Consider the following 22,969-nt stretch of genomic DNA (forward strand, 5'->3'; position numbering starts at 1 on the left):
GCGATATTTAAGATATGTTCTGAAAATTTAAAACCAAGATCTGATGCATAAAATACATGTATTGATGTTCGTGCAATTTCTAGACTGTTTCTACGCACGTTCTTTACATTTATTATTTTCCCGCGTTTTAATAGTAAATCACTTGCTAGAATCTAGAATTAAACACATATCATGTATTCGGCATTTTTTTCAGAATCTGCTTGACGAACAAACAGTTTTATACTTCCTTCCAACACATCTTTTCAATACATTTGGTATATTTGCTGTCTATGTTGCTTTGACCTTAATAATCACCGAAACACGTGGCATTTTGTTTAATGTCGATGTAAATGTTTTGAAAACAAAACGGAAATTCACTGTTCTACAAGTATTTTAGAAAAATCTGCTAAATCATATTATTAACTGTTCCAAAAGCACACGTGTTTGTTGTAGGGACCGATAATAATGACAAACACAATAGCAAAAGCAAATATTCACCTCCTCACTTTTCAGATAAAACTATGCAAAGGCCCTTTTTAACATGAGAATAAAGTAATAACATTCGAAAACAAACTTTAGCAACGAAATCAATGCTTTTTACTAATATATTTCAACGGTAACATTCACGTGATACTCTTCTTAACCGACAATTGACAACTCGATAACCGACGATTTACAAAACAGATAACCGACAATTTACAAAAAAGATAACCGAAGATTTACAACTCAATAACAGATGATTTACCATTCGATAACTGATGATTTACAGCTCAATAACCGATGATTTACAACTCGATAACAGATGATTTACCACTCGATAACCGACGATTTACAACTCGATAACCGAAGATTTACAACTCGATAATAGATGATTTACCACTCGATAACCGATGATTTACAGCTCAATGACCAATGATTTACAAATCAATAAACTATGATTTACAACTCGATAACCGGTGATTTACAAACCAATAACCTTATATTTTTAACCCATTAACCTATGATTTACAATTTGATAACCAATGATTTACAACTCAATAACATATGATTTACAACTCAATAACCTATAATTTTCAATTTGATTATCGATGATTTACAGCTTAATAACCGATGATTTATAACTCAATAACCTGTGATTTACAACTTGATAACCGATGATTTACAATTCAATAACCGATGATTTACCACTCATTAATCGAAAAGTTACAACTCACACCGATGATCTACAGCTCAAAAACCGATGAGTTTCAAGTCATACCGGTGATTTACTGCTCAAAAACCGATGAGTTTCAACTCACACCGATGATTGACAGCTAAAAAATCGATGAGTTTCAACTCACACCGATTATTTACAGCTCAATAACCGATGAATATCAACTCACACCGATAATTTACAGCCCCATAACCGATAAGTTTCCACTCAACAACCGATGATTTACCACTCAAAAAATCATTCGAAAACTCAAGTGTACCCCGCTCAGTATGTGGATACTGAAACTTAAAGTGAATATGCACGTTCTGTCAGTTTCATTTTGCCAGACAAAATAATGGTTCCTTAAGTTCAATAAATAATTAAAAACTAAAATTTAGTTCCTTTGATAACGCAACACGTAATTGAGCTAGCCTAAGTGTTTGTACCCACATATGAAAGAGGCGTTTGTATTATAAATATTTATATGATCGTTATGGACGTAATCAATATGTATATAGTTGTAAACGATTTTTAACATATGCCATTATCGTCAACGAAAGTGTTTTTTTTTTTTATATGCAACGTATTACATTATAAAACTAACAAACTTTTTATCGAGGATCTTGAATGAACGTCAGTGCGCGCGTTTTATCAAACATAATAGAGCTTTCATCAGGCACTATAGGCATGTGTCTAAAGATTTTGTTCCAAAGATAAAACATAAAAAAGCAAAAAAAAAAGGCAATGACAAATGGAAGGGTGAGTAAGTGTTCCTTTATTGGTTTTGTCGATCCTAAAATTTTAAACTTTATCTCGATATAAGATTAATAAGTAATATAAAATAGACCACATTTTTAACGCCATTATTATAAAGCCGCTGAATAAAAATGTATGGCAAAGAAAGGATGAAAGGCAAATGTTGAGATAACGTTAAGCTCGGTACCGCTGAATAGTTGTGCGCTTTGTGATGGATGTTTCGGATCCAAATTAAGGACGATTTCATTCGATTAACGTTGCAAGCGAAGACACGAGGAAACGTCTTCTATGCGAAAAGTGTTCGATTTTTATTGTATTTCCACTATGACCTTCGTATTTATCAACAAACATATTTAAACTGATCGATCTTTAAGCCAAATCGCTATGAATATTAAACAGATTTCGCGCAGTGTTTTAAACAAAATCGCTACAAACATGGTACAGATAACGCGCCCAGTGTTTTGAGGAATTAATCAATATACCGATCAAAGTAAGCTTTTCAAAATGTAAAGGTCTTATTTCAGTTAATGGTGAATGTCTTGATAAACTTGAAATGGAGGATTAAGCTGAATTTAATTAACAGGCAATTATTTTTTAGTGAAAGAAATGCTTACAAAATGTGTACAACGCATCGATATAATGTATTATTGTAAACAGTATCTCATTTGATGTGTCATATGTGTTATAAATATAACTTTGCGGTTACTTCGCTACTTAACCACACAGGAGGAAGATAACTCAAGACTGTCTAGTTTTATGTTTCAATATAATTAGAATATTTGATTAACAGATAACTCAAGAGCATCAAACGTCAAGGCTCCAATCTGTAAATTATACAAATACACATATTAAGACATATGATTAATAATAATTTCTATAATATTATTATTAATATAGATATCCTAGAATTAATAATAACATTTATAATATGTCTTGTTTAGTGGCTTTACAATTGCATCTGAATCTTAAACATTATTTTGCAATACAAATAATAACAAACATACAAAGCAACAAACATATATCACATGACAAGAACATTGCATAGTTACTGTACACAACACACAGTTTAATTACCAATTTGTGGAACTGAATGGATTTCACTCCCTTGCTCCTTCCCACGCTTTCTGTGACTGCTGCAAGTTAATCATGCACAAACATTATTAAGTGCATTTATTAGTAATGAGTTAAAACAATTCAAGATATTAAAATATCAAAAGAAAGAATTGTATCCATTGTGCAACCATTTCAACAACAGCGAAAATATATGACTCAACATTACCAACATGTCAAATCCTTCTTTAAAAACAAATGAAACAGTAACAATGGTTTGAATGCAGTTCAATACAACCAAATACAACATACTAACTAGTAGAAGTCCTGATTAACCATGTATTACTCAAAATATTACATGGAAAAAACCTCTGTCTTTGTCTAACAGTTTCCATCCAAAGACTGACAAAACCATTCCCATTAGTAAGAGAACTGACCACAAAAATAGGTTACAAATAAGTAAAATAGGGTTAAAATCCACTCGGGTACATACTCCCCCGCTTTCCTAAATGAGGTCCCGTCATAAAGTATACGTCTGTGTTTGTCCATGCAATATTACACTAAAATGTTATCCACCATATACACTACAATCTTTTTACAACTACGTAGTACTATTCATATCTGTAACACTACTGAAAGTTTTACATGCAATCAAACTTCATCACACAGATATGTAATATACTTTGTACTTCATACAAAGTATATAGTTATTCACTTTGCTAACTTCCCCCATAACAGAAATTGTGACCGCACATTTCCAAATGTTTTACTTTAATTTTCTTCTTATGTAAAACAATAATGATAAAACACTTATTAAAACATTTTATATTTTATAATTGATTTATGAAAATACATAAAATTCATTTCATAACAGCTCCAATTATCTGGTTAGCTATGTTAGAATCGATTTGATCTAAAATACCAGCATCAAACAATACAGATAATGCTTTAATTTTACAATCATGAGAAGTATTAACCATGCAATTAATATGGTAATCTCTTAGTCGAGTCGGTGGATGTCTTTCTCTGGTAGGTCTTCTAGGTACTGGGACGGGAGGTTTCTCTAGTTGCCTCTGTCGAAACAGACTGACTTCTCCGTGTCCTCTCTGCACCATCTTCTATTCTGACATCCTGTTCATCAGTTCATCAGTTCTTTCTTCAGGTTCGTCAATGGTTTCTTCTGTCCGCTCAGCAGAAACAATTTCTTCTAAGTCTCCCAGACTACTTTCCTGTTTTTCTTCTTGACTCTCTTCAATGTGTAGATCTACATCTGCTTCATTCACTTCTATGCATGGATTCCAGGCGTCCCCAGTCTGTTTTGAAGTAGCTACAAAATCCAATCCATCTTTACCATCATCCTCAGTGACGTCACATATAACTTTCCCATCTGTTTCTTCTTTATCAGAATTCACTTCTGACACCTTTGAACTTTTCTCAAGGCCAATATGTTCTGTTCCTCCACTATAAAAAACTTCATTCTGACTTCTAATCAGAATCAGCAAGTTTCTGTGGAAAACTTTTTCTCTACCTGAACCCATTTCTTTGACTCTGTACACTGGAATGTCTTTTTGCGGTTGATCAATCACTTAGTATTCTTGTTCTTCAAATCTATCAGCAATTTTATGCTTCCCATCAAATGCCACCTTTCTTACTTACTGCATATTTTTCTACAATTCGTTTTGTTGTTATCATCCTAGATCTTACATCCTCCATGTATTCATATGCAGATTTGTTGCCAAATTCCTCTCTTGACTTCTCAAACACTGCATCAATGGGCAGTTTTGGTTTTCTACCAAAAATCAATTCATGTGGTGGAAATCCAGTTGAGTCATGAGGAATACAATTATACGCATAAACTAATGAGTATATATAGTGTTTCCAATCTGTTTTCTGTTCTTTTTCTAATGTTCCTAACATATCTAAAAGTGTCCTATAAAATCGTTCAGGGCCGGCATTGCCTTGGGGATGGTATGGAGTTGTATGGCTCTTTTTTATATTTGTAAAATTACATAGCTTTTTGATGATTTCACTTTCGAAATTGGCACCTTGATCTGAATGTAGGCGTGTCGGTATCCCATAATGTATTATGAAATTGTTGTAGAATGCCTCAGCTGTTGTTTTGGCTGTCTGGTTTCTGGTTGGTACTGCTAAAGCGTACTTTGTGTAATGGTCTGTTATTACAAGTACATGTATAGTGTCAATGCCACCTTAAGCTGGTTCCAGTGTTAAATAATCAAAACACACCAACTCGAGTGGATAGGTTGTGTTAATGCTAACTAATGGAGCTCTCTCATTAGTATTGTTTTTTCTTCTCAAACACCGTTCGCAACTATTAATCCACTGTTCTATATCGGCTACTACACCTGGCCAATAGAATCTCTCTTTCATTAATTTAGCCGTTCTCTCCTTTCCCGGATGTCCTACAGTGTTGTGTAATCATTGTAATATTTCTTCTTTGTAACAGTCAGGTATGACTAACTGTTCAATTAATCTATCTTCTTCCTGAATGATTCTAAAAAGAATGCCTCGGTTTATCTTAAAATGTTTAAATTTCTTCCTCATAATAAGGTCTTGTTTAGAATTAAACTTTGTTGGTATTTTCTGGTCAATTACCGCTTTTCTCCACCTATCAATTAGGGGATCATATCTTTGTTTCTGTCTAATTTCTCTGAACTCTTTCTGTGCTAATCCATGACCTTATTCTTCTGTTGTCTCAATAATATGCATACTAGCAACTGGCAGTGTTTCTATTATTGATCTCACAGTATCTGAGTCGCTATTGCATATAGCTTTGACTGTTTCATCATCTATGTTAATGACATTTTGTGTTTTACATTTCTCGTATGGGTAACGACTCATACCGTCTGCATCGGCATTACTGGTTCCTGGTCTGTAAGTAATACTGAAGTTGTATTGCCCTAATGCTGCAACCCATCTTTGTCCTGTTGTATCTAACTTAGCTGAAGTTAAGATATAATTTAGTGGATTGTTGTCTGTTACAACAGAAAAATGTTTTCATGGCTAAATAATCTGAGCACTTCTCAGTTACAGACCACTTCAAAGCTATAAACTCTAGTTTGAATGCGCTATAGTTCCTTTCAGACTTAGTAAGAGCACGACTGGCGTAAGCTATGACTCGCTTTTGGTCGCCTTGCTGCTGATATAACACAGCGCCTAATGCTTTATTAGAAGCATCTGTGTGTAATTCAAAAGCACTCTCAAAGTCTGGATAGGCAAGAACAGGTGGTGAGCAAAGTATTTCTTTTAATATTTCAAATGTAGCTTGTTCAACTTCAGTCCATTTCCATTCTTTAGAATTTTTATGTTTATTTTTGTTAATAGTAGGAGGCAAAAGTTCATTCAATGGTCTTGATATTTTACTAAAATCTTTGACAAAGCGTCGATAATATCCTGCGAAGGCTAAAAATAATCTCAATTCATCTGAATTATGATCTCAGGTACAGGCCAATTGATAACTTCTTCAATTTTAGCTGGATCTGTTTCGATCCCATTACTACTAAGGAAAACGACACATATTCGCATATTGAGTCCTTGCAAACATTCTTCCATTAGGCGTTGGTGGGTCGCTGGGGCGTTCGTGAGTCCGAACGGCATTCTATTAAACTCAAAGAATCCTATAGAATCTACTGTAATTCCTGTTCTTTCTTTATGTACTTCTTCTACTTCTACTTGATGATATCCTGATTGTAAGTCTATAGTTGAAAAATATTTTGCCCCATTTAAACAGTCAAACATTTTTTCAGTTCTAGGTAGTGCATATGAATCCTTCACTTTCCTTTGGTTCAACATCCTATAGTCAACGCATAATCTCAGTTTACCAGTCTTTTTCTTTAATAGGACAACATTACTAGTCCAAGGAGATTTAGAAGGCCGTATGAAACCACTCGCTAAGAGTTGTTCGATATGTTGACGAACCTCCTCTATCATACCAGGTGGTATTCTCCTATGACGTTGTTTGAAAGGTGTTTCATTGATTACGTCAATCCTGTGTTTTATAGAATTACATTTGCCAATGTCAGTATCAGATACAGAAAATATGTCTTTATGTAATTCTAATTATTCTTTTAATTTCTGCTTTTGATCATGATCAAATATGTTATGCTCATCTATTTTCAACTGATCAAAAACTTTCTGCCTTTCAGATTGTTCAATATTTTCAAATACCTCTTCAGCAATAGTGACGGGTTGAAGTTCACATAGAACAGCTCTTGGAGATATAGTGACGGTATTAGATGTTAAATTTGAAGGGTAATATTCACCTCTGAATAGCCATTTTTCTTAAATTGCACAGCGGCTGGTGTAACATCCATGTATGATGGCAAATTACTCAGGGTTGATTCCTGTACAATAGCTGTTGTATCTGGATGGTTAACTTATTTGTCTAAATATCCCTTAATGTTGATACACTGATTTGGTTTTAAAAGTATTTTGTGCGGTATAGCACTTCTGACAATAGCAATTCTTGGATTTCTTTTCCATTCTCTTTCTCGCAGAACAATTGTTCTTAAACTTAAGTACCATGGAGTGTACATTTTTGTTTTCTGTAAAAATTGATCGCCATTTTTATCCTGGCAATCTGACAAAATTTCCTGCAAAACATTAGTTCCTAGAATAACTGGTGTTTTCTTAGAGTACTTGGTGTCAGGCACAACAAGTAACAGACAATTTCTATTCTTAGCTTTAGGTAAGCCATTTTTAATTTGAATTTCAACTTCAATATACCCTTCATAAGGTAAACTATTTCCATCAGCACATTCAATGTTTATTATATTTGTCAACGGTTGTACTGTGACTGAAGATAAATGTGTATTATAAAATTGTTTTGAAACAACACTTACACAGCTGCCTGTATCAAGTAAAGCAATGGCACTGATATTATTTATTGAAATTAATGCTTCATTTGTGTCACCAAATAATTGTGGGTCTGTATCCTTAACTAATAACTAAACTAATCTGTCTTGCAATTAATCAAATTGTCAATTACAATTTAATTTAATTTAAACTACCCTGTCTTGCAATTAATCAAATTGTCAATTACAATTTAATTAAATTTAAACTGAACTATCATTCAAAATGACATATCACATTGAAGTTGAATTAATTCAATTGTATAGAACTATTCAATTAATTATTGTAATTTACTTTTATTATATATTCAATTGTTGCTCTTTTAGGATACAGTACACTCCACGCGTTTTCCCCAAAAAACGCGCTCCCTCCGCGTTTTTTTTCCTGCTAGCGACAATCGGGACTCCTCGGACAATTCCGCCATATCGGCGATCGTGGTGTGGTGTAGCCCACTGTCCGATGCGTTCAGATTGTGCTAGCGAGTGTTCACGCGGCGTTTGGAGAGCGAGGTGAACTCGATAAAACGCTCGGCGTTACGCCGCGTTCGCTAATTCCCGCGGCGTGTATTACTTTAGCCTAGTCGGTTAATGCAGACAATTTCCGTTCTTATTAATGACCGCCGCGCAACGCCGCGTTAGCAGTGTGCTACTGGGCATACCAAAAAAAACATTGTTATAATAAATTGTTTAAATATTGTAGTACATGTATAAAAAAGAAAATTGTATAAAAAATTAATATATGTTTTTATTCACAGAGACGTCTACAATATGAATAAATACGCCAGGTGATCGTTTAAAGTTTATAAGGATAAATGTTCCGTAAAATTTCCAAATGAGAATAATAATTAGTAATCCGAAACACACTACGATTTTAAATGTTAACACGACGTTTACAAATGCTTCCAATATACAGTAATATAAGATGATTTTCGGCTTGTTGTATTACCAGTTTAAGGTCAAAATACTTTTAATTGACATTTACACTACTGTGACCCAAGCTTTAATCATATTTCGGCAAGCTGTCTACGATGAGCTATTTCGGCTAAATAAGTTTCGACCTTAATTTCCTGAAATAATTATATGCAGCGGATATATTGATGGCTATTAGATTTCCACTCAATACCACGTTTAAGGGAATGCAAACAATGCTTTAATTTTAACCGCTTACTCTTGCCAAAAATTTTAAATAAATATTGACATGCTTGTTCACAAATCGAACGCCAAAGAAATTGAAAGACATGTGATCAACATATTTAATGGCATATATTCTACAACTGTAAATATATAACGAGTAATTATACTGGGGTGTTATGATCAGACTGTTGTATTCATTCAGGGACAAAATTAAGTACTTGTAGACTATATAAACGTTAAACTGTATAAATAGTCAGTCAATATTGCAATGCAATGGTTGGGAGGAAGGTAATAAGGCACCCCTGCGAGTTGAAGTTCATGAATTCATGAATGATTCATGATGTTTATAAAAGTGTTCATGAACAGCTCATGCATAGTTCATGAAATTGATGAGAGCAAGTTCATGGACAAAAGTTCATGAATGATTCTTGAACACACATTCATGTGAAGAATGGTTCATAAACAAGACGGTTTAATAATTTATTCAAGACAGATTCATGATTTGGTTCATGTACTAATGATGAACGATTCATGCACCTTTAAAGATTATGTGGTTCATGAATTGTTCATAAGACATTTTTTACTTTGTTTTAAAGAACTCATGAGGTTTTTTATGAATCTGAAAAATGTAAATGATTCAACAACAAAAATTGTGAAATATTCCCTATTTGGTAAAATAATTGATCTATAACTTTTAATGAACTTGAACTAAGAATTTGATTCAAAAAAGGTATATTGAATAGTTTTGCCTTTTTTATGAACTAATGAAGAACTTTTCATGAATCCGATCGTTTGAAACAAACGTCCTACCCAAAAGTTGCAAAACATTGACATCGATTCCCAACCAAAATCCAATAAATAAAAATGCAACAATTACTGCATACAAATTACACATGCTGTAAACTTTACTTTACTTGATAATCCTCGACAGTAATATGATCCAGAACGTCGATATTTCACAGCAAATAAAAAAAAAAATCTAATACTACCATAAATAATAAATATGCTGTGCTAATATACCATATGCATGAAGATGTTTATACATCAAGTTTTTATGAAACTTATTGTAATAAGCAGACTGATTTCAGGGTGATGAATGTCCCCCATATGGCAAACTTAATCTTGAGTGGGCATCCACGACCGAATGCTGGAAAAAGCTTCAAACAGACAGCAGTGTATTCTGTCTTCAATGTACTAGGCTTGCACTAACTGTACATTAAATGAGTATTATGTCAGTATTTGTTCGTTATTAAGTATAATAATCACTTACGGGAAGTATCTTATTTTTGGGGCTAATTTGAATTTTTAATAGTACTTTTGTCTCGTTTAATTTACCCCAGATAGTTGTCCTACAGAACAATATCAGACCAATCACCATGCAGGGTTAGCCAAAAAAATCAGACTTTACAGTTCATTTCCTGTTCTAAGATCCCAATATATATATTTATATATATATATATATATATATATATATATATATATATATATATATATATATATATATATATACATATATATATTACTATAAACCTTTTTATGATTTTTAATTCTGTAGAGCACATGTGAACAGTTTAACCCATACCAAAAAGGACCCGGAGGCAGTGCATGGTGTTCAATATTCTCAAATATGCGCCAGAAAGGAAATAGGAGTGTGTTCAAGACTTGGACAAACAATTTGAAAACAAAAGTATATGCTAAGCCTGGCAGTCTGTGGCTGGTGACATGTTTTATTTTGTACAAAAAAGACCAGTTATTTATTTTTGTGGATTGTATTTTTTGTCTTTTTTTGTCTTAATTTAATTGTTATTTAAATTCATGAATGTGAAACTTGAATAATTGAATAAATTTATTATGATAATTGAATAAATTTATTATGCTTTAGGTATTCATAAAGGTTTAATGGCCGGTTCATAAAGTGATAATGAAATGTTCATTAATATGTGAGTTCATGAAGGTTCATGAATGATTCATGAACACATTAACTCATGAATGGTTCATGAACTTATATTTCAATAACTAATTAAGAATGTGGCCATTTAACCTTCATGAATAGTTAATAAATGTTGTTCATGAATGATTTACGATTGATAAATGAATGATTCATGAACAAATCATTAAACTCTCACAGGAGCTGTTTATAGTTCATTGTAAATACAAAAAAGTATCGTGTACTTACTGTTTGTTAACAAATAATAAGACATACAGAGAAATGCAAATTTTGTTCGGGCTTATATTCTGAACATATTTGACTTGCCAACCCGTGGTTAAATTATATTCGTATTTCCATGTATTCCCATTCATATTCTGTACGAACCGCCTTGGCATGCTCACCTCCTTTGTAGCCCCTAGTTGTCAAGGACTCCATCTGACATTAGCACTTGTGAAATCATATTTCTTCAATGCAACTGTTCAACCGTTTCTAGCTTGACATACATCAATTATGTAATGGAAATTAAGTAATATTTAAAACAGTAATACTTAATTTGGAAGAACTATTGACCATTACAGTGTGCGCCTTTATTGCACTGTAAAAATGTTTGAATATACAAGCAATATCATATTTTGTTATACATAGGCCTTACTTAAATAGTATGTTTTGTTTTTGCAAAATTGAACTTCAATTTAATGACAATATCTGCTTCAGAATAGCAATCTAATTATAAGAGAATTGATAACAAAACTCATCAAGGTACATCATCAGTAATGCAGTGAATGCAGTAAAAGTGGGATAATATTTGCTGTCAGACAATACATACTAGTAGTTTGAGAAATATCTAAAGAAACATAGCAGTGCTCTGCATTGTATTAAGTGTTTCTATTGGCTTCCCCCCCCTAAAAGGTTTTAAAAAAGTCCCACGAATTTTTCATATACAGTAACGTACAATGCCTGCACGTTTGTCATGTGTGTGGGAATCCCGTAGGACTAGTTTGTGTCTGGGCAGACGGATAGACACTTTTTAAGTTTATAAAATGGCGCGGAATGTCCATCATAAGATAAGTTATTCAGGGGGAAGCAGCTGAAATTGAACTCAACCAGAATTGCACAAATTAAAACCCGAGCCAGATTTGCGTGTAAGCTAAATACAGACACAACTTCGGCACGACACCTCCATCATAGCCTTTGTTGTCGAATAAATACTATTTTGTAAATCCTTATTTTATAACCAAAAACATTTCAACTTAATGATCTGGTTAAACATTTCAAATGATGTTCGTATATTACTTTAATATGAATGGTTTTATGAATGGTTTTATTCCCAGCAGCAATACAAATGTGTTCAAGTGATATACAGTTGCCAAACACGTTGATATTTATTGAATAATTAATACGTGCACGTCATGCATTGAGCACACAATCAATCTTAATATTAGAAATGTATTAACAAAACATGATAAGGTCTGACAAGTGCCTGCAGCACTGCATAACCAAAGTTTGTTTGTTCTGTTTGCATTTTGGTACATACCAATATTATGGTGCAACGGTAGGCACGTTAGGCCATTAAATCATCAAATCCGCAACATTATTATCAACAGCTTCCTCCTCGTCTAACCATAAGAGTGCAGAGTCACACCTTATTGACTTTTTCTAGGAAATCATAAACGCGAATTGAAATCACATAAGAAGATACCAAATCCATCGCATTTTTGTTTGATTACGGTTTCTAAAGCACGAAAGCACGAATGCAACCATGTCGGATTATTGGCACAAACTAGTAATTGCTTAAGACAACATACACTCAACAGGCGAAACAAAGTAAGATTGAAGTTTCCATTTTAATGATTTGATTTTTACAATGAATGTCAAGGGATGTGACGTAAGACCCAGAAGAACATACTTGTCGGGAGAGAAAAACGTTATAAAGGCACAACAACAAAAGATAATATTTAAAAGTTAAAAAGAGGGTTATAATGCCCTATGTCGCTTATCTGAGACATGAGGAATAATATGTTATATGCAGCTTTATGTTGTTTGTATAATAACTATGTGTTTTGGTTTTTGCTCTGTTCGGCACATATGTTGTATGGTAAGAGACAAATTGCACTATATAAATTTAAAACAAAAAGTTACCCATAGGGTGGGGCCGGTTGACCGATGGGGCCTGATGTTAAACCATCTTAGTAGTGGAACACTTTTAAATGTCGCATCCTTAGTATTAAACACATAAAACTTGTGTTTAAAGAGAAACTTTGTTGTTGTTTTAATATTATTAAAACACCCCCTCCCGACACCCGCACACAACCCAGCCATAAATTGACTTACGGTACGATTATCATGTACCAGTTTTTCTTCGAAGCATTAACAACAAGTGTTATTACTGAAGAAGGCTTTGGCTTTACTCTTCTTCATTATATAAATTACTAGCAAAACAAATGAAATTTGTATTGCCAATATACTATGACAGGCATCTTTGGGTGAAAGTTTTATTTGATAAACAACATGCAATAAAACACTGTAAAACATTTGTGGTCGATAAATGTAGAGGATATTTGCTGGTATAAACTAAGAAAACAAATCTTATAATACACATTACACGATTGATGTATGACATTTATACGAAAACAATGGACAAAGGAAAAACATATTGGCAATTATGATGATGATGATGTGGTAAAGAATATGGACGAAGTAATACAATCTTATGCACAAGACATTTCAATACAAAATGGATCACATGTCAAAATAGTTAGGCACCAACCGATATCCGTCCAATAAGATTTTAGTACATAATAACTAATAAATCAGTGTAATATATATTGCAATAAAAAAGGGTTAGTACGGTTAACCACAAAATGTTTGCATATATAAATCACAACAAGTTTAAACAAAAAATTCTATTTATACATCGTATGTTATCTGATGTGTTATTCTATGTTTGGCATTTATGTCAACCTTTAAAGATAGAAATCAAATGTCGAATCACTGACAAACACACAATTCCCAACCATATCAACAAGATGGGTCAGGTCGTAACAGAGCTTAATATATGAAATGCATCAAAGTGTAAACTACTCATGACATGCAAGACTTGTACTTGTAAAGACTAAAGGTCGTTAACGACTTTTACCATAAATACATTTTCTTGTCATTAGAAAGGATCCAATATACACACAGCCTTTTATGTGCTCAAAATAAAACGATGTTTAATATCGTCGCTGTCGTTCTCAAACCTCGTAGCTACAAAATGCCAACTTTTCAGGAGAGAGAAAAAACCGTCTCATTTTTTTTATAGGAAACCTCGTAGTTGCTAATAAAAAAAATTATAAAAACGTTTTTGTCAAATTTGTCAAAACGAAACGACGTACCTATAGGTGAAATGGCGTCGCTACGACTTTTCGCCGGGAAAAAAGCCAACAATCATTCTACAACAGTTCGTCACGTCACGTGGCTTTTTTAAGGGCTCTGAATGGCGTAGAGCTACGAGATATAGCACAAAACACGCGCCAGACTTCATATATTCGGAAAAGACGAAAAAAATATTTTGAAAATTTTGGAGCTAGGAGGTTTGAGAACGACAGCGACGATATGCAACAGGGTAAGCGTATCAAATAATATGCACTACATGTGTGGCATGCATTAATATTACACGGTCCGTGTAAGAGTTTCGTGCAATAATGAATGAATGAGATCATAATCGCTACGATGCATTGAACATTGCATTCAATTAGTCTAGTATTATTTATTAAATTAATGCCTACAATATTGGAGCAATTTGCAAAACAATTTCCTACAGTCGGTTCTTAAGTCTCTCATACAAATAAAATACACCACTGGATTTGCCATATTATTTATCACAAACGACCGTAAACATATATTATACGCTATAATTCCGCCAGGTGTCATATCCTGTGTAAAAGTCGGATAATAAGTTTGGTAAATAATTATCGTAAGGTGTGGAATATATGACAAAACGAAAATTAAAGTAAGCCAACAAAACATCGTTGTCAGCTCTCTAGCAACGCGGTTTATATGACAACTTTGTGTGGATGCAACGCTTACTTTAGGCGCGTTTGCACAATAGTGTTCGCCGTCCTCTGAAGTTGATGTCTTTAGAAGACTTTCTGTTTTTGACGTTACCCTGGGTACTTGTGTAGAGTTTAATTCCAATTCGTTCGAATAAGAAGAACGCACGTTTGATGTGGCACGAGTGTATGATTTTGAAAATCTTAGATGCCACTTCAATTGTAGCCCAATTCTAACGTACAAAATCACCATGATAACAAACGCTATTAAACAGATCGCGAACTGGAGCAGATAAAACACTTTCGGCCATACTGAGTTGGTTTCTTCAAAATGGTCCTCCACAAAACACTCTATGCCTGTGATATTAAACACTCCAGTTTTCACGGTCCTCTCACCGTACACAAATATTGCTGGGATGGCGACAACGATTGCAAGCATGCACGATATCAGACACATCTTGTGTATCCGGGCCGTTTTCATTTCCACCACATGGAAATTACATATGGCGCGATGTCTTTCAGCTGCAATACAGACAAATATAAATACGGCGGCCGCGACGAGAAACACGTGAACAAATCGGAACGTCTTGCACGCACCAACTGATGGAAATTCGTACGGGTGATAGAGGCTCATGAGCAGAAATGGCTTTCCTAAACAACACGCTATTAGGTCTATGAAACCGAGCCATAAAATAAACACCCGGGAAAATGATTTGGGATACGGGAAATAGATACGTAAGACGGTTATGTTGCCGATTACCCCTATAACCAATAATGTCATAATAATAACAATTGCCGGAACATGTAACGTCACTAAAGCGTCGTTTAACTCCCGTAACGTGACGTTCTCATTAAAATTGTGACGCCAGCTTTTTGGAATTTGAGTGAACATCCTTTGTTTTTTCGCCGTTACCTTTTACCTGAAAATAAACAACACATGCATTGTATGACATACCTGTATGTTAAACGTAAACTATTTATGGTTTATGTCTTTTGTTCTAATGACATGTCACTAGAATAAAAGGAGAATGTGTAAAACCCAACATGTTAAATACAATTATAACATACATCGCCATGTGAAGTAACTATGTGTCTTAGGTAGATTATTGCGTCATCTAAGAGGTTAAGTTTACTGCCTTTCTAAGAATTTGAATTTGTAGGCGTAAAACTTTTGTGTTGCGTTCTTTAAATTGTATTTTGTGTTGTGTGCATCTCCGCTATAGAGGAAAAAATGTCACTTGAAGGTTATGTTAAGCTACAATAGATTATTATTATAGTGGGTACTTCCTTTACAGTTTGTGAGTATGATTACTTTACTGGAAATGTACAATTATACGCAGGTACATTTGTAGTACTTTATACAGCTTTGACATACATTCAACTCGAATTCAATATATTTCTTTGCATGTGATATGTGAAGAGATTTATTTTTACAAATATATGTATATCAATCATAGTCAACAGCATACAAAATAACCTGTCAAAGTGCGAAATAGGTGGGCGGTTTCTGTTTGTTAAGTGCTATCGTGATGAAATGTGGCGTTGGTTTGCAAGTGAGCACTGGTCATGCATTAGGAATGTTGTTGATGGGATTTCTCTCTTGCTGTGACAGTTTCCGTATGTGTGCCATATCAATCTGTGACATTGATGTAACATTTGTTAAAGTAAATGTTAATTTAAAAGTTCAATACAATGATCATGAAGATCTTTAATACACGAAAGCTTGTAAGCCAACGGATTATATATTGCTACATTCCAGCTTTTTCAAGGCAGTTATCAACAGCTGGACACACCTGTAGAACCTTAATGTACTCATTTTGGTATAAAGATGCTATTGTATATGTGTCTTAAATTGTAATGTAGACAATCAGTAGTAAGTATTATATTTAAGACTACCAGATGTTATCAATAATTACTCCCTAAACATGTTTCGGGCGTTTTATTATTCCTTTATTTGTATCAACAGTAAGATCGCGCTCCGCAAACCTGTCGGCACATTATTTACACGTCTACAATATTTTCCCCAGTAATGACTCAGTAAAACTTCATATCACGATTCAAAGCCAAAAAGAACCCACACAACATTGAGTGCATGCAGATAAAGCTCCATAAAAATAAGTAACATACTCGGTTTAATTAGTAAAGTTAACATTTGATGGTTTAATGTAAACGAAACAGAATTCTTATTGTAAAGTGTATCATATTTTAATGAAATCATGTATGATCATCATAAGGCACCAAGAAGTTGTTCATCGGATATATGTCAAAATACTATAAATCGTAAAACTACAACTTTCATTAGAAAACAAACATTAAGAGAGAAACTTCTAAGCATTCTCGTCTTCCTTAATGATGATCATTTGGCAAATGGAATATAAATGCCATGCTTCATTACATGTGCTTCTGGCGCATTACCCAAACGTATTTACTAAATCGCATGCAATTAGAAACTTTACCAATAATAATGCATATGAATGGATCTGAATCATTCTAAGTATGTTCAGCATTACTTAAACATTGTTTAGTGAAAGTCCATTAATTGCTCGCTGAAAATGTTTTAAATGCACATCACGTTTTATTTTAAATACCTTTACATATTTAGACATGTTATTCATCTAGTATACGACTTATTGTTCTCCGAAGACCTGGTGAACGTTCAGTAATGCAAGATCATCTCTATTTGATAATACAATTGATCAAAGATTTTGTATGCGATTCAATAAAGGTAAATCTATATTTTCGGTAATATTGCGTTCTATTTGTAACGATATTAACTTGTGAACAGTGAAATATAACGTCAAAATAATAATAATAATAAAATAATAATCAGTATGTTTCGCCATAACATGAACATGAAGACTATACTCATTTATTTGTTTCAAGGTGAAATTCCATGCTTTTTAAAACCGTTAAAAAAACTTTTTTATCGAATTTAGTGTATATACAAACGTTTTTGCACTTCGCTTCGATTCAAAGACGATGTAATTAGCGAGATCAAATATGACAAAGTCGCGAATTTTCACATATTCCGATCTACTCTCCATTTTCATTAAAACTGGTGGTGCCGTGGGTTGGACCCGTGTTCATTCGCCCGCAATAACAAACCGGCATAATAGGGCTTTAGATGTGGAATTTCTCGCAACTTTTGTAAGAAACATAAATGAAAATAGAATATGATAGTGCTTATGGAGAAATTTCTGTTGAACCGTACATGTTACTTTTGTATGAGACGGAATTTCGTGATTGTCAGTAAGATTTTTATAAATCTGACTCGGACAACGAGGAATCTTTTGTCGATGCTCAAAATGACCATCGTGTAGGGAATACGGATTGGTAAAAATATAATTTTTTTTTTTTTGCTTAATGCACATGCCGGAAACAAATCACAATTTATTTTTCATTTCGTTGATTGTAATTCTACAGTACGATGGCGTTGAATATGACTACGGTGTACGGTTCATAATTATCGACACAATACGGATACTTGCTAGAAAACTGAAACTGAATTGATTTATTGAAACTTCAAATACAACTTCCGTTATAGTAATCTGATGAAACCAAAATAAGGGCATGTGTAGATAAAAGGGTCAGGGTGCGACAGGGTGCTGCATCATTGTATTAGGCAATAGTCTGACAGAAGTAAATGTTTATAATACAAAGTTGATTTAACTGGGAGAGCTCTTATATCTTATCTGATACCACACTGTGACTGCAATAATTAACTTGAGATAAATCCCCTGATAATAAACATTTAAACACCTTAATAACAAGAAACTACATACCACATCTGTACGATATAATACACAGCGCTGATATCGTGCGTCAATTTGATATTCACCTTAGCTGGATATTTGCAAAAGATAAGAAAAATAAAATAGCGATCAGTCTCTGTGTGATCTTTTATATTTAACCCAGATAATTATTATAACTGAGAAATGCAAAGCTGTTAAGTGTTTATAAAATCAAGACTAATTAAAATTATCCATGCACATATCCCTTAAGTTATTTATAAGTTGAGAAGTATTCGCCCTTTTATAGTTGGTGTGCTGATAAGCTCTTTATGATAAGCGAAGGGTTAAAAAATGTGTTTTGATATCAAACAATCGATGCGTAGATGCTTATAAAACATAGCGGCATTTCGAATAACCCGTATCTATGATCAACATACATGCATAACAATATAGAGAATACTAGGTTAGCGTTGAATACAGAGAAGTTTATGTTGCGAGGCTTAGAACGCCGGAAGCGCGAGCCTTGGCGAGCGCTTTCGGTGTTCGAGCCGAGCAACATAAACTTCTCTGTATTCAACGCTAATCCTAGTATTCTATTTATCCCATTTGATTTTTTCAACGTGACATTTAACATAAATAGATCTAATAACATTAACAATAATTTTAATTCAGTCATAAAAGCGCTTAAAATCTGACAAATGTAACCATGCGTAGTGATATACATGTATTTGTTCTGGTACGCAAAATAGTCTTTAAAAAATTCACACACAAACTGTAAAACAAGTAAAAATATCACCATATGCCTACATTCAATTTTACGCAGTATGCGAATTTAAACACATTACGACCGCGAAAAGAAGATTTTACTTTACTATAATTCATTTTATTTTCGAAAGAAAATGATCAAAATCCAATATGGCGGCGATTGCTCCTGACAAAATGCTGTCGATGTCAACATACATGTACACCATCGACGACCTAGTTCTGGCTACCATAACTTTAAATGTCGCTTTTTATGATTTTTGACTGGCGCGACTTTGTACAGGTCTGTCAATACTAAATAAACTGTACGCTGAAGTTTCTTTAGCTATGGAAGACCCAATCGTGATACATCGGCTATCTCGGATTCCTCCGTAAGATAGGCCTCGTGGCTAACGGTCGCCATATTGCCTTGTATTACTACTTTACTACCCAAAAGGTTGTCAGTCTATTGTTATGAGGCTGTATACGATGCGCGTTGAACTAGCGCCAAACTTTTTACCGAAACTTTGATATAAATAGCACTATTAACGTTCATTTGTGTTGCATTTTGACCTATTATCCAAGTGATTTACTTTTCCATTTTTATTTAATCACCCTATCATCCAATTTTTAAGATGAAATTACGGTGTTTACAAAACCAACCAAACCGAAAGTGAAACTGGATGCATTACGTTTCGCGATGTAAACATTAAATATTTGTTCAGTTTGAGGAAGCGAATCGATAATAGACGTTGAAATATGTATGCAATACAGACTATCATTGCCGATTGTAGTACTGGCTAAAAAAATACCTTTTATGACAGGTCATGTATAGAACGTTAATCAAATAGTGACCATAAATCACTACAAATGTCAAATGTCTGGGTTGTTCATTAATATAATTAATGCACGTTTCTGATCTAATTGCCTGTATCTAGTTGTAATTAACATGATATTGATAAAATTAAAACGTTTTTTTCATAAATTAACATGACATGTTTTATTTTTATCATTTAGGGAATATATAATTGTATCATTATCATCATTAAATATTCTGAAAATGATCTCAATTATCATGATTACTTTAAAGTAGAATTTTTAAATTTTACTCATTGTTTTTAATGAATTTGCACATTTGCTTGATTCAAAATAAAATGTTTTAATAAGGGTTTCAGTTGTTAGTTTTAACCCATTTTTAGTTCGATTAAATTTAAAGTACTAACTACGTACATGTATGTGAAATGTTCTTGAGTTCGTTTCCTGGGCCTAGAACCAGTACTTGGGTGTCTCTTGGAGATTTCTTAAGAATGCTCCCACACTGGGGATCAAACCAGTGACCTCCAGATCATTAGGTGGACACCACATCCATTACACATCAGCGACCTTTAATTAGTAAATTACTTTAGTATTGCAGCATTATATAATGTAATGTTGCTAAATATTTTTGGAAAATTATTAATGTGCAGTACTAAATAAATCTAAATGCATACAATTTTAATTGTGTATATTGTGTGATTATTAGTTACAAATTCCCTTTTTACAGGTTTACTGGATTATGAAAGACTGATAAACATAAAATTGACAACTCATCTCCCCAACGATACTTTGTGTGGCTCATTCTCGGAACAAACCCATAGTCAGTGAGAAAACTACAGTGTAAAAAGACCACTTGATTGTGACAATTATGGCTGACCAAGCAAATGTTATCATTTAAAATAAAGAAAACTTCCAGTTCAATATACATTTTATACCAATTATGACATTGGCCAACACAGAAAATAATTATCAGGTTGATTTTCTCAAAATTGACTGTTACAATTGGATACTGTTTTAAGCTTCACTCTACTTTGTCTGAAAATAAAAGTCCTTAATGATGTAATAGAAACATACATATTTAATTTTTAGTTTTACAAGGATATATATATATATATATATATATACATATATTATAATATCTTTTTATCGATGGTCAATCAATTTAAGTTTAACTAATATATACATACACATTTTATACATGTGTATGCTTTGATTTTTTTTCTATTGAAGCCAAATTTATATCCTATTAGATAGATAGATAATATCACAGCAGTATTCCTAGTTTGTCTGCAAGTACTGCAGAAATCATGGATTATTATTTTACTGAGTCAGCCTTAATCTTTATATTATAATTGTTAAAACAGATTAAGATGTGCATTATACAATTTAGGATGCATCAAGATTAAAAAATGGTACATGTATAAATTAATAAAGAATCAATAACAATCAGAAACTGTGCATTTTTTTCAGTATTGTGTGGAAGGATTTGAAGTAATTATGTGTTTTTGAAAAATGATTTATGTGAATTTGAATAAATATATAAAATTTAGTGATTTTCTCAGACAAAACTGTTAATTACATACTAAAGTATTCAGAATGTATTTTTGTAATTTTCATTCGAATTTTTTAGTACAAAAAGCACTTTTCCCTGGCATTTGTATTTATAGTAATTGCATATTTTATAATTCTGACAGCATTTATAAACTGTGTTCATGCAAGCATGAAACCGGTTTCATTTTTTTGAGTATTTAAACAAGAGGGCCATGATGGCCCTGTATCGCTCCACTGCTGAAAAAAGGCTGAAACAAATTTCTCTGCATGTGCAAATACTTAAATATAGGCCCTATTTAAGCACATGTACACTTTTGTGACCTTCTGGGCTGGGTCAAATTTAACCCCAGGGGCATAATTTGAGCAAATTTTGTAGAGGACTACTATATCTCACTACATACAAAATGTGGTAGCCCTAGGTCCTAGAGTTAAGGACAAGAATATTTTTAAAGTTTTCACAAAATAAGCAAGATATAAGCGTATATAATGTTCAATTTTGTGACATGCAGGTCAGGATCAAATTTGACCCAAAGGGCATAATTTGAACAAACTTGGTAGAGGACTATAAGATGTTACTGCATACCAAATTTGGTAGCCATAGTCCAAATGGTTTTCGACAAGAAGATTTTTAAAGATTTCACAAAATAGGCGCTTTAAAAGCGTTTATTCAATTTTGTGACCCCCCGGGGCAGGGTCAAAGTTGACCCCAGAGGCATTATTTGAACAAATTTGGTAGAGGTTTATTAGATGTCACTACATACCAAATTTGGTAGCCCTAGGCCCAATGGTTATGGACAACAAGATTTTTAAAGTTTTCACAAAATAGGCCCCATATAAGTGTATGTTCAGTTTTGTGACCCCGGGCAGGGTCAAATTTGACCCAAGGGGCATAATTTGAACAAACTTGGTAGAGAACTATAACATGTCACTACATACCAAATTTGGTAGCCCTATGCCTTATGGTTAAGGACAAGAAGAGTTTTTAAATATTCACAAAATAGGCACTATATAAGCATATTTTGTGGCCCCCGGGTCAGGGTCAAATTTGACCCCTGGGGCATAATTTGAACAAACTAAGTAGAGGACTATACAATGTCACTACATACCAAATTGTGTAGCCCTAGGCCTAATGGTTATGGACAAGATTTTTTTTAAAGTTATCACAAAATAGGCATTATATAAGCATATGT

At 33.4% G+C, this 22,969-nt stretch overlaps 1 protein-coding gene and 1 long non-coding RNA gene across 8 annotated transcripts in view; one reads left to right on the forward strand and one right to left on the reverse strand.

The window, feature by feature from the left end:
• The window catches only part of LOC127871113 (uncharacterized), a 37,100-nt gene that overhangs the window by 3,134 nt on the left and 10,997 nt on the right, over positions 1-22,969 (reverse strand). For 5 of the 7 annotated variants that reach the window (XM_052413843.1, XM_052413846.1, XM_052413826.1 and 2 more), the window contains one exon: positions 13,388-15,860. In XM_052413843.1, the coding sequence (XP_052269803.1) occupies positions 14,666-15,832 (1,167 nt within the window). In that variant the 5' untranslated portion in view covers positions 15,833-15,860 and the 3' untranslated portion in view covers positions 13,388-14,665. Of the gene's footprint in view, positions 1-2,840; positions 3,061-13,387; positions 15,861-22,969 lie in introns of those variants that run through there. The other 2 variants (XR_008045159.1, XM_052413848.1) reach the window with 2 other exon arrangements.
• Positions 19,770-21,777, forward strand: LOC127871139 (uncharacterized). The gene is made up of 2 exons (XR_008045160.1): positions 19,770-20,236; positions 20,956-21,777. It is a non-coding gene; the product is annotated as an uncharacterized LOC127871139 (long non-coding RNA).

Source organism: Dreissena polymorpha, chromosome 1, assembly GCF_020536995.1.
Source record: "Dreissena polymorpha isolate Duluth1 chromosome 1, UMN_Dpol_1.0, whole genome shotgun sequence".
Lineage (NCBI taxonomy): Eukaryota > Metazoa > Mollusca > Bivalvia > Myida > Dreissenidae > Dreissena > Dreissena polymorpha.